The 15,003-nt window shown below is 56.0% G+C and overlaps 1 protein-coding gene across 1 annotated transcript in view; it reads right to left on the reverse strand.

The window, feature by feature from the left end:
- Positions 1-456: 456 nt before the first annotated feature.
- Positions 457-15,003, reverse strand: part of CELF5 (CUGBP Elav-like family member 5) — a gene marked incomplete at both ends in the record, with an annotated part of 47,288 nt that continues 32,741 nt past the window's right edge. The window contains 11 exon segments of the mRNA XM_079702498.1: positions 457-636; positions 638-678; positions 2,973-3,116; positions 5,732-5,815; positions 6,465-6,527; positions 8,015-8,161; positions 8,246-8,387; positions 9,144-9,290; positions 10,949-11,028; positions 12,499-12,627; positions 14,455-14,506. Coding sequence (XP_079558624.1) covers positions 457-636; positions 638-678; positions 2,973-3,116; positions 5,732-5,815; positions 6,465-6,527; positions 8,015-8,161; positions 8,246-8,387; positions 9,144-9,290; positions 10,949-11,028; positions 12,499-12,627; positions 14,455-14,506 — 1,209 coding nt within the window.

Here is a 15,003-nt window from a genome sequence, read left to right on the forward strand (position 1 = left end):
AACCCACTGGGTATGAATTATGCCAAATGAAGCCTCCCAGAGGGGCCCAGCTGAGAGAACAGATTCTTAGGACAGGACAGAAGCACCTCCCCACAGCCCGCCCCCACCCCAGACCAAGCCCCGCTTCTCAGGTGAACTTTTTTTCATCCTCCAAAGCCTTCTCCAGGAAGGACTCCCTAACTACCCTCCCCAACCCCATCCTACTGCTCCGGTTCCAGCCCTGACCACGGTGGGGGGGAGGGTTGGGGGGGATTGGGGGTGTCTTCGTCCAGCTCTGTCCCCGTCAACCAAACCTGGGGGCTCCTTGTAGCCTCTTGCAGCATCCCCCCAGCCTCGGGAGGGTTTGGAGAATGAGGAGGGGGTGCGGACAAGACCGGGGTGGGGGCGGGAGCGGGGGCGGGGCCGCCTGGCGGCTCACCTGGGCCAAGCCCGCAGCCTCGGGGTGCTGTGGGCCGGTCAGTAGGGGTGTCCCGGATCTTTGGGCCGCTTCAGCTGCACTTTGAGCCTCTTCATGCCGATCTGAAAGCCGTTCATGGCCTGGATGGCGGTCTGCGCGCTGGCCGGGTTGTCAAAGCTCACGAAGCCTGCGGAGACCGGGGTGGACCCACGATGGAGGGCAACGCGGGCGTCCTCTGCTCGCTCCAGCGCTGCAGCCCTGGCTGCCCGGCTCGCGGGGTCCTGGGGGCGGGGGTGTGCGCTCGCAGGGGCAGACGGCCCAGGGAGGTGGGAGGGCTTCCCAGAGCACACACAGCAGCCCTGGCCTGGTTCTGATACGCGCTGGGCTTGCGTGCCTGGGGGACGGGGCGCTCACTCCTTACCTGGGGTCTGCTCTGCTGAGACTTCCCAACTTACGTGGGGGACAGGCTGGGTCTCTGGGGGCCCCGGGAGGGCCACGTTCTCCCTCCCCAGACCCCATGCCTGCCTCCTTCTAGGCTCTGGATGCCCACCCTTTGCCTCCTCTGAGATCTCTATCCATCTGGGGTCCCGTCTGCCCATGTGACTGTCTCTAACCTTGTCTCTCTGCTTCTCATTTTCTCTCTTTGTGTGTGTGTGTGTGTGTGTGTGTGTGTGTGTCTTTGTGTTTCTTCTCTCTGTCCCTCCCTTTCTGTTTCTTCTCTTTTGGTCTCTGTCTCTCTGTCACCATCAGTCTTTCCTGTCCCAGACCCCCCCTCACCCTGGGCCATCAGAAACACTCCAGCATCCCCCACCCCCCCTTAAGCTTCCACCAGCATGACACCCTCCACCTGGCCCTACTCCTGCCCCTCACCTGTTGGTCCTCACAGACTTCCTGGGGGACTGTGCAGAGACCACAGGGGCAGGGGAGGTCCTCCAGGGGGAGAGGACAGCATGTGCGGGCATTTGGGGGCAGGATACCTGAGCTCCATGGGAGAGGCTGGGTGGGAGGTCAGGCAGAGAGATGGTGGGGTCAGGGCTGAGGGGTCTGGCTGAGGCCCATGGGGAGCCATAGGGGAATCTGGAGCTGGGGTGGGTGGATGTCTTCACATTACCCACACCTCCCATTACATAGAGGAGGAAACTGAGGCTCAGGGAAGGCATGTGACCCGCTGACTGCTGAATGCGACAGAGCAGGTTTTCCTCCAGAAATTTCCTTCTTCTTCCTGGAAGCAGCATGTAGAGGAGGGAGCCTGGGCACTGGTGGTGGTGGGGGGTGTCCCTAACTTGCTGTGTGACCTCAAGCATGTCGCTTGACCATTCTGTGCCTCTCTTTCCTCCCCATGTAAATTGGGATCATTCTTCCCTTTTATGGTTGGAGAATGAGTATATACAGGAGGTGCTTAATAAATAGTCAAAAGTCCCTTCCAAGAGGACAGGGTGGGTTCAGAGCCCAGATTTTGGAGTCAAACAGACTGGTTCTAACCTAGGTTCTGCCTCTTTGCTGCCGCGTGACTTTGGACAAGTTACGTGCCTCTCTGAGCCTTAATGTCCTCTGTTTCTGGGGACAAGGAAGTTCTCCCCACAGCCCACAAGGCCCTGCACGGCCTGCCCCGTCCCCTCCCTGCCCTCCTCCCTCTCTCCCCCTCGCTCACTCTGCTCCAGACACACGGGCCTCCTCGCTGTTGCTCCAACATGCCAGGCACTGTCCTGATCCAGGGCCTTTGCACATGTGGTTCCCTCTGCCTAGAACACTCTTCTCCAAGACACCCCATGGCTGGCTCCTCATCATTCAGGTCTCAGTTGAAATGTTGCCTCCTCCTTATCAGTCTGTATTTTCTTACCAGTTTTATTTTTATAACTCCCTGGCCTATATTCTATATTTGTTTATTTCCATCTCCTCCCCCTGGACCTGTGCTTTCCAATTCGGTCGACAGCCACTGGCCATGGGTGGTTATTTCAACTGAAATTCATTAAAATTAAGTAAAATTAAAAATTCAGTCCTTTGGTCACACTGGCCACATTTCAAGTGCTCAGCAGCCACATGGGGTGGTCGGCTCAGACAGCACAGATGTAGAGCATTTCTATCATTGGAGAAAGTTCTACAGGCAGAGTGGCAAGACTGTGAGCTTTCAGAGGGCAGGGATTTTTGTTGGCTTCTTTCACTGTGTGCCAGGCACAATGCTGAGCGCTGCACACAGTAGGTGTACCATATGTCTATCTGTTGATGAATAAATAAACAAGGGAGTCTTAGAAATGCTGCATGGTGAGTGCTTGGCACACAGTAGGTCCTTAATAAGTGTTTACTTTGATTATAAATGTGATTCTTTTTTTTTCTTTTTTTTTCTTTTTTTTTTTTGGCCACACCGCTCGGCTTATGGGATCTTAATTCCCCCACCAGGGATTGAATCCGGCCCTTGGCAGTGAGAGTACGGAGTCCTAACCACTGGACCTCCAGGGATTCTTTTGGACCAGACTTGTCTCATGGCTGACCACACCCTCCCAACCCCCATTCCAGGGCGAGGGGCGCGTGGGATGGGGCTGGCAAGCAGGAGGGGGCACCCGCAGCAGGGACTCACCAAAACATTTGCTCTGGTTGGTGGCCCGATCCATAAACACCTTGGAGGAGATGATATTGCCGAAGGGCAGGAACATCTGCGTCAGCTCCGTGTCTCCAAACTCCTGGGGGAGGTGGTAGATAAACAGGTTACAGCCTTCGGGACCTGCAGGTGGGGGAGAGAAAGACATAAAGCCCCCAAGGAGAGGAGGTGGACCCCCGGGGGAGGGGCACGGGTCCGGAGCCCACATCTGGCATCTCCAGCTGTTGGGAGAGGGGAGCCCCGTGACACTCAGAAAGAAGAGGCAGGAAGGGCAGGCCGGGAGCCCTAACCCCTTGTCTATAAAATCCCACACTCAGACACTCCAAACCTCTAATGATCCTCAGGCCCCAGAGAACTTATAAAATTCGTATGATCCCTACCCTCCACAACTGAGATAAATTCTTCCATCCCAGACCCCAGATAATCCAAAAATCCCATACAGCCCCAAACCCCGGAAAATCCCTAAGCCTCAAACTCCTGGTCATTTACAGAAATCAGATGAACTGGGCGTAGGGCATACGGACACTCTGTACTGTCTTTGCAATAACTCCATAAGTCTAAAACTGGTTTTAAAATGAAACATGCCTTTTTGAAAGTTTGATGATCACAGAATAAAATAAGACTAGTAATTGCCTGGTCCTAAACCCCAAATATCCAGATATTTTTCAAAACCTTGGATAACCCTCTAAACCTTGGATAATTTTCAAAACCTTGGATAATTTCAAAAATGATGCAAAAATAAAATCAAGTAAAATAAAAAGATTATTCTCTAGTCCCAAACCCCAGATATCTTGAAAGCACCGATTATTTTTAAATGATATGCTATACCAACCAGAAATAATTTTTTAAAGCACAGCTAACCCTCAGAATCATAACCTCCCCCAGGAATCCCCAGTCATGGCTCATATAAGAACCATAAATAATAATAGCATTTTAAAACCTTGATTATCCAAAGTCATCAACAGTCCTCAAACCTGCCTCTAATCCAAAACCTACAGACAACCTTCTCCCAGGTCCCCCCCCACCAAAAAGGTAGCCCTCAAACCACTGAGAATCCCCCCACCCTCACAATGAATATTCCCCACCCCAGAAAACACAAAATCCAAGATTACACATTCACATCCACATCCACCCTTATCTTCCTGATGAGGACCACAGTTCTGCTAACATGCTTGTTGCTGTTGTCGTTGTTGTTGTTGTTTGCTTTTGTTTGTTTGTTTGGCCATGCCCCGAGATTTGTGGGATCTTAGTTCCTCGACCAGGGATTGAACCTAGGGCCACGGCGGTGAAAGCGCCGAATCCTAACCACTGGACCTCCAGTGAATTCCCTAACATGCTTGTTTTTAAAATGCAAGTGTGTTCCCATACAACTGATATGTTATGGAACAATTTTGAGCAAACAGGAATTTTGTGTTTGTCTGTGTGCTATCTCATCTCCAAGAAACACTAGGTGAATGCAGAAAACCACACGCAGTTGCACCGAACCTCATAAGAAAGCAAAATGCGCGCGCGTGTGCACACACACACACACACACACACACACGCATACACAGCTTCAACATCCATCGACTTTCTCAGTTCTCCAAGTATGTTATGAGCAGGACCCATCCCCGTCTGGGGTTCCGACTCTCCGTCTGATTTCAGACAAGCCTTTCCATCACTTCAGGGTAACTCACATGCTGCAACCCCTCCGATGCCACTTCCCCCTGCGAACTTGCGGTCTTTTCCAAGATAAAGTACCAAATTTATTGTACTATTCGGGTATCTCTAAACTATCTAACACGCATAAAACTGTGCTACTGTTTTCATTAGGATCTTATCTTTTTTCTTTTTTGGCACCTCACAGCCAACGTTTCTGAATGGTGTACCACGACCCCATTTCCCCCACGAGCCTTGTAGTTGGTATTGTGAGGCTCTGCGAACTCAGGTGACTTTCCAGAAAGCATACATCCTGTTACAGCAGCACGGACTGCATCGGGACCAGCTTTTATCCACTGCACCCTGCCAGTGTTCCCCTTCCTGCAGGCCCAGGGCAAGGGAGAAATTGAACAGAGCCTCACAGAAATCAGTCTGCGGGCCAGGCCACCCGCAAGCATCCCAGGTCGTGGGGCGATTTGGGGCTTTTCTGGTTGGTTGCCTCTCCCCAGCCCCCCGCCCCCACCCCCACTAGATGGATTAAGGAGAGGAAGGGCCTCCCTGGCTGAGTGCCCACCATGTGTCAGGAACCACCGCTGTTTACTCCCCAGCAAGGGGAGAAAGGTGGTCGCCTGAGTGGCAGATGAGGAAACTGAGGCCCGGAGTAGTGAGGTGCCTTCCTTATGACGCTCACAAGTCAGAACTGGGTGGATTTGAATCCCGGTCCTTCGACTCCAGAATCTAACTCCTCGCCCCCTTGACTTTACTGAGGAAGCCTCATTTGCCCCGAGATACCTCACCATCCCACCCCCTAAATTCTCTCAAAAAAATTTCAGAGAATCATCCCGTTCTGGGTCACTGCTACCGCTACTGGGTCGGGACTAGTCCCATTCCCACTTTCCGGAGGAGGAGACTGAGGCTCAGAGAGGAAGAGTCAGTCGCCCCCCCAAACACCCATGGGCTACGCCGGGGCTTGAACCCAGGTCTGACCGGACCCCAGGCCGAGCGGTTCCCCGAGGCCAGGCCGAGCCGGGGGTCCTGGAGGTGGAGGGGGGCGGTCAAAGGGCGGGGCTGGCGCCCAGGGCAGGTCGCGGCCCCCTCACCTTCTCGCTGCTGCTGCTGCAGGAGGGGCGGCGGCTGGGGGACGCTGTGCGCGATGGGCGTGATGGCCGCAGTGGGGTACATGGCTGCAGAGACCGGGAGCGAGACACAGGGCGGAGCGGGCGTGAGGCCGGTGGGCAGCCGGTGCGCGTGGGGGCGGGGCTAAGACGTGAGGGGCGGGGTCACAGCTGAGGGTGGGGCCAAGACCGGGTCTAGGGAAGGCGGAGGGGTGTGGTCACATGGGAGAGACGGTCTGAGGGCAAGGCCAAGGACCCGTCTTGGGAAGGAGGGGGCGTGGTCATAATCGAGAACGGGTCTGGGAGGGGCGTGGTCATATTGGAGGGAGGGACCAAGGCAACGGGGAAGAGCAGAGTGGGCGTGGCCATGGCTGAGGGCGGGGCCAAGGCAGCCTTTAGGAAGACAAGCCAGAGATCCGAGCGAGGCCCTGGCAGAGGCGGGTCAGCCTGGGCAGGACATGAGGGGCGGTACCAAAGACAGGTTATGAGGGGCAGGGCCAAATGTTGAAGAAAGGCGGGGCGTGGGGGAGGCCAAGAACTGGGATTGGACCCAAAGTAGAAGGCACAGGCAGAAGAGGGAAGGTAGGATGAGAGGACGGCTCTGAGGGCAGGGACCATATCTAGGTGTGGCTAGGGGCGTGGCGTGGCTAGCCCAGGTAGGACGCCGGGGGCCGGGGGGCAGGGTCACGCGCGGGGCGGGGCCGCGCTGCCTCCCTACCTGTGTACTGCTGGACTCCGGAGAAGGCAGGATGAAGGGTCTCGGCCACCGTCGGGCTCTGAGCTGCGGGGCAGACGGAGGGGCTGAGTCGGGCGGGGGCAGCAGAAGTCGTCCATCCACCCCGCAACACCCACCCCCAGCTTCACTTCTGCATAAACGTTTTACAGGTATGACCCTCATTTTACAGGTGGGGAAACAGCGGCTGGCATAGGGCCGCTCAGGTAGGAAATGACAGAAGCCAAACTCGAATCCAGGTTTCTCAGACTCCAGAGAGGTTTAACAATCAACCCCAACTCTCTGTCCCCATCCTGACCCCCCTTGCTCCTCTCTTTTATTCTCTGGATTCTCCAGGGCTCCAGGTCTCTGCTTTTGATCACTACCTATCCCCATCCCTTCCCTTTATCCCTCCCCACACCTTGATCATCAGACACCCTATGGATCCCCTACGTGGCTGTGACCTTCCTAAGTCCCTAGGGGAGGACACAGGGGTAGGGGAGAGCTTGTCTAGGCAACCAGAGCTGGAGAGTCTGGGGAAAATTGAGCAAAAAAATCTTGAATGGAGAGCGGTTGCTAGAAGATGGGGTGGTGTTGGGGGAGAGGTAAGACAGTAAAGAGGTCGCATGAACGAATTACTTTATAGTGATGGAACAGTTCTGTATGTAGATTGTGGTGGTGGTTACATGAAACTATACCTGTGATAAAATGACATAGAACCACGCACACACACACACACACACACAAGTGCCTGTAAATAGTGAAGTCTGAGTAGGCTCTCCAACTCCCGTTGAGTTCACTGTACTGTACCAATGTCAGTTTCCTAGTTTTGACAACGTACTGTGGTTATGTAAGACGTTAGCATCCAGGGACGCTGGGTGAGGGGTACCAGGACCTCTCTGTATTATGTTTGAAACTCCCCGTGAGCGCCAATCATTGCAAGATAAGAATAAACAAATTCTCAGCAGTGGAAACGCAGATGACGTACTTCACCTAAGTAAGGTGTGGGAAGACGTTTGCCTTGAAATTATGGTATAGGGTAGAGAAAAGTGAGACCTCTGCTTCAGGAGGGCAGAGCCCAGCCCAACAAATCAGTGCATGGCCAATACTGAATGAATGAATTAATGAGTGAATGAATGAATATGGGCACTGGTATTTTCCCAAATGGTAACGATTACTAATGAAGATTGATGGTGCCATTCTTGGTACCAGGTGACGTGTTAGCATTTTACAGACTGATTGCCTCGTCAGTGCAATCTCATGAGATGACTGATGTTATCCGCCCCATTTCCCAGATGAGCAAACTGAGGCTCAGAGACTTAAAGAAACCCCCCCGGGCCACCGAACTGGAATTCGAACCCAGAAAGGTCTGGATGCAAAGTTTCTATGTTTAACCTCTTTCTCTGTGCCCGCAGCTAGTATCTGTTCACCTGAGACTCCCTTTGTCCTGCCCCTTTGTTCCCTGGACACCAAGGCATAGGGACTCATGCTTGTCCCGGGGACACCCTCCCTGCCTCCTGCCACTCTCCTTGGCCCCCGGGAACCACCCGAGTTACCTGGGTAGGGCACAAGGCCATTGGCATATACGGTTTCTAGGGCGGGGTGCCCACCAGGGAAGGGCACAACACCTGCGAAGCCGTTGGTGATCGGAGCCACGAGGCCGGGCACGGCGGTGGTGCTGAGCAGCGGGGGCGAGTGCAGTCCTGGGGAGCGGAAGAGCGTCACGGGGAGCCAGATCCTGGCCCCGGCCCTGCCCACCCATCCGTGGGTCCCTGGTGGACTCTCACCAGAGGCAGGGGCGATGGGTGTGGCGGGCAGCCCGTTAAGGCTGACGGCGCCAATCTGCTGGATGTGGCAGGGTGAGAAGGCCACGCCGGGGCTCAGGTAGCTGCCTGAGGTGGACAGGACCGTTGTCTGCTGCTGCATGAGCTGGGGGTGGAGAGGGAGTCAACGTGCACAGTCAAAGTGGCACCTGGCCTGAGATCACGACTCATGAGGTGGGGGGCGGGTCCTCCAGGAACTAGGGGGTCAGGCCAGGTGTCTTGGCTCAGGTCGGGGTCAGGGATCAGTTAGGAATTGGGGCTCAGCCTGGCATCAAGTCTCAGTGTAGGATCAGGGCCTAGACTAGGTTCCAGGCTCATTTAGGAATGAGAGCTCAGCCAGGGATTAGGGCTCAGTCTAAGGTCAGGACTCAGTCTGGGACCAGGGCTCAGCCAATGTTGAACTCACTCAGGGTTGGGTCTCAGCTTGGAGTCAGCCAGGAGGTTTAGCTAGAATTTGGGCTAATCTAGATTTGGGGAACAGCTAGGATCTGGGGGTCAACTCAAGGTTGGATCTTCATTTGATGTTCACACAGGGTGAGGGTTCAGGCTGGATGTGGGGGTTGAGTCTAGTGTCCTGTCAGTCCAGATCTGGGGCTCAGCTTGGGCTCGGAGCATAGTCCATGGTTGGGGGCTCAGCTGGGGTTGGGGTCAGGAAGCAGCCTGGATTTGGGGACTCAGCCATAGCCAGGATAAGGCCCTGAGTCAGAAAGATTGGGCCAGAGAAACAGAAAGATGGGCAAAGAGGCAGAAGCCCTAGACCGAGAATAGATGGAGAAAGAGAGCGAGACAGACTGAGCCAGATCCCCAGAGAAGTCTCAGAAGCCCTGCTGGAGACAGAAGTGTGTCTTCTGGGGTCACTCACAGCCTGGGCGTAGGCACTGTAGGGGCTGAAGGGCAGGGTGAGGGACGGCGTCAGGATGCCCAGCTGGCCCACCATCTGCTGCATGCGCCGCAGCGTCCGCTCCTTGTCCGTGTCAGCAAACTTGACCACCAGGCTGGAGGAGGCACCCTGCAGGGGCAGCCGCAAGCAGGGAGGGAAAGAAGGGGGGACGTAGCCAGGACTCTGGGGTCCCTTACAAGGGGTGTAGGGGTGTGGATAGCAGCAGCTGTCAGCCCCACCCTCGAGGTCCCAGGTGCCACAGTGGGGACAGTTTGGAGATCAGCATCCCAGGTCTCGCACTTGACCCTGTAGCCCCCTCGTGTGCACAAGTGGGGCGTCCGGGCGCGGGGGGCTGCATCTGGGGCACAGTGAGGACCCTGACTGTCAGCCACACTCTCAAAATGGGCGGAGAATCCAACTGCTGGAGAGGAACAATGGGGGCCCGCATGGAGGACCCTATAGCTGCCACCCACACCCAAGAACAGGTAAGGCTCCAACCATCCGAGAGGTTGAATACCTCCTCTGATGGAGCGCTCACTCCCTGCGCCGCCCACCAGCTCCATCACTGGACAGCTCGGAGCAGGAGAAAGCCTGACTTTCGGATGAGCTGACTCCTGCCCCTCTAGGGACTAAAACTGATGTCTGAGGACCCAGAGAGCAACAGAAGGAAGGATCTGAGACTGCCCTGCTCTTCACACCCATTTTCCACAACAACAGAGAGTGGGTCCCCAAGGCCTGTCTTCCCCGTGGCAGATTGGGACATTTATGTACAGTGATGGTGGCTCCAAGGGCCACTTTCCTGGGAGGCAGGGCCACCCCCAACACCTGTGTGGTCCCCTCCAGCCTCTCACTGCTGCAGGCTCACAGGCTCCCCGCTCCAGACTCGCCCATTCCCCACTCTGGCCCCACGGGGACAGTTCCAAATGACCTGGTCCCTTCCCTCTGGGGCTCCCCATCACCCTAGGAGGAACCCCATGCTTCTCAGCCTTGAACTGCAGGCCCCTCCAGCCCCATCTCTTCCTGCTCCTCTGGGGCTCACACACATTTACACACACTTATACATGCATTCCGCCCACACAGACTCACACTCACCATTGACACTCACACATACACATGCATACACTCCCAAATACGTGCACATATACTCACACACTCACATGCACAGTCATACATGTACACACGTGACTGCCTACATTCACATGCATGCTCACCCCTCCACACACAGACATTTGCCTTCACACACTCCTACAGATGTACACAGGTGCACTCGCTCCCCCGTCACCCAGATACACACTTGCACATAAACATACATGTGCACTCAGCTACATATTTGCACACGTGTGCTCCCACGAACACCCACTTAACACGCTTGTGTATGCAGTCACACGTGTACACGTGTGCATATGCACCAGCGCACACGTGCACACGTATCCATACCCATTACACACACCTCGTGTGCACACTGACCCACCTACTCACAACCACATGCTCACACACAGACACGCACACATGCACACACCAACACACACATTGGCCTGCGCGTACTCGCGTACGGGCAGCCACTTGCTGGCAGGACATCCATACACACTCCACACTTACTTGCAGGCTCACACACACAATCACACACATACACCCACCCATACCACCATCAGAGACTGCGCCTCTTCTCCCCACCATGACCTCTCTGAAGAAGGGCCACGGGCTACCAGATGGCTGGGATGGTAAGGCCGGGTCCCCTTGCTCCTTTCCCACCCCTACCCACATCGCCCAGGGCAACTCCGACTCACCGGCATGGTCTGGCTGCCATGCAGGGCGTGGATGGCCGCCTGAGCCTCCGTATGGGAGGAGAACTTCACGAAGGCACAGCCTGCTCCGAGAGAAGGGGAACGGGTGAGGGGCCACAGGAGAGGGGCTGACAGCCCTGCACGGCCGGTCAGCGTGGACACAGGCAGCCCGAAAGTCGGACATCCGAGAGACAGCCAGCCATTTGTTCAGACAGACAGCTGGACAAGGAAGGATCAGACAGTAAGACAAGCACACAGCCAGCCAGCCAGATAGCGGTTTGCCCAAGACCTCATCAGAGGGTGTGAGGAGGTGCACAAGTGGAGAGGCAGGCCCTGCCCGTTAGAACAAGTGAAGGGGACGGGCTTAGAGAACGCCCGCCAGCCACCGATGCCACGAGATGCAGACTTGTAATCAGATACGTAGAATTAGAGTGACAAACCATCAGACACAGACACAGAGAGATGCAGTCCTGTGGGCACACTCAGGCAGAGGTACACTCAGACCCAGACAGATACGCCCATGTGGCCAGAGTTGGATAGATGGGGATGAAAAGTCACCAGGCAAGGGGAGAATCAGGTGGACAGACAACCAGAGACCACCCGGCACAGGTAAATCCAGACAGACGGTCATAGGCTACAGTTCCAGACAGAGAGAGGGCTATGGAAGAGCCAGGCAGATTTGGGGGAAGGGGGGTGAAAATGTTCTGCAACTAGACAGTGGTGACAGTTGCACAGTTTTGTGAATTTTGTGAAGCACTCCACTGTACACTTTAAAAGGATGAATTTTACAGTATGTGATCATATCTCAATTACAAGAAAAGAGCCAGGCAAATAAACAGGGACCATCAGATACATTCAGTCCCAGTAAGATGAAGTCACCAGGGCCGAGACAGGCAAACTGAGACTCAGTCCCAGACAGATGAACCTGAACACGTAGAATCAGGTAGACGGAGACCACCAGGCACATGGATACCCAAACAGAAATAGCCATTTGGACACTCAGAAAGAGTGTCAGAGACTAAGAGACACAGGCGGAGTGATACTCAACCCTAGGTACATGCAGTCACGTGAGTAGACCGGAAAACAAGTTTCTGGAGATCATTAAACAATCATTCCTGCATGGTACAACCATACAGGAACGGTGGAGCAAGCAGGATCAGGCACAGGACATAGGCAAATCCAGACGGCAACAGCCCCATGGACAGAGTCAGGTGGAGACAGGCAGCCCCAGACGGACACGAGCACACGGGTAGGACCATGTGGGACTGGACAGTCTCTGCTCGCCCCGCCCCCCGGAGCCGCCCCCGCCCTCCCATATGCCGCTTCCGCCTCCTGAGCGAGCCCCACCCTCTTGTGTACCTAGCGGGGCCCCATCCCTCCAGCCCGCGCTCCACGTGCTAGGCCCCGCCCACTGTGGGCCAGCCCCGCCCCACGAGCCCGGCCCCGCCCCCTGGATCCCGCCGCTCTCTCCTGTGCCCGCTCCGCCCCATCCCTCCAGCCCCGCCCTCCCACAGCCCCGCCCCCGGCAGCTAGCCCCACCCCCGGCCCATCACCTTTGCTGCTGCCGTCGGGCCCCCGGAGCACGGTGCACTCGTCTATGACCCCGAAGGGCTGGAACAGCCGCAGCACGTCCTCCTCTGACTGCTGCTTGTTCAGCATCCCCACAAACAGCTTCCGGTCCCCTGTGGGCGGAGACACCACCTCAGCCGAGTCCTAGGCTCCGGGAATTTCTCCATCCCTCCAGCACAGAGTGGAGGTAGCAGGGCGTGGAGCAGGGCGCCTGGACCCCCCTGGGCCCTCTTCTGCGCGTTTGAGGGAGGACACAGCCACGCGCTTTCCCTGCCTGGGTCTCTCCACCTTTCCACGTGCCTGCGAGGTCCCACCTCATGCAGTGCCCCCTGCCTGGAATGCCTCCCTGTCCAACTGCTTCCACCCTCTGGGCAAAACGGCCTCTCCCTCCTGTGCACTCAGAGTCCACACATAGTACCAGGGTTAGGAACTGCCTTGCCTGGCCTGGGTCCATGTCTGTCTGTCTGTCTGCCATCTAGATTTTCCAGGCAGGGGTGAGCGCTGAGGGCCCCTGCATCCTCACAGTGCCCAGCAGAGCTCCCCGCCCAACCTTGCCAGGGCTCAGGAGGGGCCAAGCAATCAATGTCTGTTGAATGAACGAACAGTGTGTGGGCACAAGACCAGGTGCCTGGGGAGCCTGGGGTTGGCTTGGGGCCTGGCTGCAGGCCTGGCTGGGACCTGCCCAACTCTAAGGCCAGGGGCCAGTCTGGGCCAGCCTCTCCCATGTGAGGTACCAGAGCTCTGTCCCCCCTCCCCCCGGGGGAATTGCACTGCTCCCCTGTAATCAGGAACGCGGCAGCTTCCTCTTCCAGGAAGGGTGAGCTTGGTTACTATGGAAACCCGTTCTCTGGCAGCTGTCACTCATAGGGGTGGGAGGGAGGGAGAGACATATGAGGGAGAGAGAGAGGGACAGGGAGAGACAGAGAGACAGGCAAAGAGAGAGACAGTAAGAGGCAAAGAGAGATACATAGAGAAGCACAAAGAGAACCAGAGAGATAGGAGGAGAGAAAAAGATAAGGAGAGAGAAACAGAGATGGAGGGAGAGAGAGAGAAGGAAAGAGAGAAGGAGAGACAGAGAGAGATGAAAACATGCAGATCCCCCCTCTCTAGTCCCTGACCCACAGTGGAAGCCAGGTTGGAGAGTGTGAAAACAGGCTCCCAGTTCCAATGGGCTTTAACAGGATCCTACACATACACAGAGGTCCTAACAGCCCTACCCCCTACAGCACCGCCAAGGCTGGCTGCTCTCCCTCAGCCCCCAATCCACCTGAGATGGGGAGGGGGGTCAAAAATATCCAAGAATGACTAGCCTTGGATCCCACTGGGGACAGCCAAGCATCTCCCCATGGGCACACAGCCACCCAGAGGTCCAGCCTAATGCAGACACAGGGCCCAGCCTGCACACCCACGCGCCCAGCCGGGAACAGTCAAGCACACACGCTTGAACATATACACCCACGCACAGCCCAGGCACGCAGATGTGCACACAGACAGGCAGGCACCCCCGCTGCACATGCCAGAAACACACATGCACTTGTGCACACACTCGCATACATCTGTGCACAGCCGTGCCCAGGAATGCATGCTCATATACACACACCTGCACTTGCTCAGACATGCAAACATGCACACACACGCAGAGCCCAGAAACCAATCCATAGTCCTTCAGGGACCCCATCCCCTCTGCGTCTGAAGATCCCCGTTATTGCACCCTGAGATGAGTGGGGTATTTCAAGTTCTAGGGGAAAGCAGCAGGACCTGGCCACACCTCCCACTGCTGAGCCTGTGGCCCTGTGGTTAGGAGGAGGGGACACAGCCTCCCTACTCTCCCACCCCACCCCAGCCTGGGCCTCTGCCTCTCCCACCACCTTTGTGCAAAGATTTCCCTCCTCCCATTCCTCTGCCAACCCGCAGCCTGGTGGCCACGGAGAGATGACAACTACCTCCTCGGCTTTCGCTGTCCGCAGGCTTCACCTGGATTGGCCGTGCCATCTGTGGAGAGAGGGGGGAGGGAGGTCAAGGTGGGCAGTGGGGGTAGCATGGGTGGGAGCTTCACCTGAGCTCTGCTGGGCACTCCTGTCCACCTCCCCAGCCTCAGCATCCTACCAACCTCTGGCAGCAGCCAGCACCTCAGTCACACCAAATGACACATGGTCCCACCTACAGGGCTTTGCTCTTGCTGCCTGGAAAACTCCCACTTTGCCTTCAAAGCCCAGTAACAATAACCCTTCAACCAGGAAGTCTTCTTGCCTCCCCAAGTGTGATACATTGTTTACAAAGATGGCCCAACTCCTCCAGTCCCTGTATGTGATGTGACTTTGTGGTTCCTCTCATCAAGAACTGGAGTCTATTTCCCCACCTTTTCCTTTTGGACTTGGCCATGCGACTTGCTCTGACCAAGAGAATGTGGTGGAAGTGAAGTTGTAAGAGTTCCAAGCCTTGCCCGCAAGAGAACTTGCCTTTTTGGAACCATGGCGGTTGCCAGGTGG

Source organism: Hyperoodon ampullatus (assembly GCF_949752795.1).
Source record: "Hyperoodon ampullatus genome assembly, chromosome: 4".
In the NCBI taxonomy this organism is placed as follows: Eukaryota; Metazoa; Chordata; class Mammalia; order Artiodactyla; family Ziphiidae; genus Hyperoodon; species Hyperoodon ampullatus.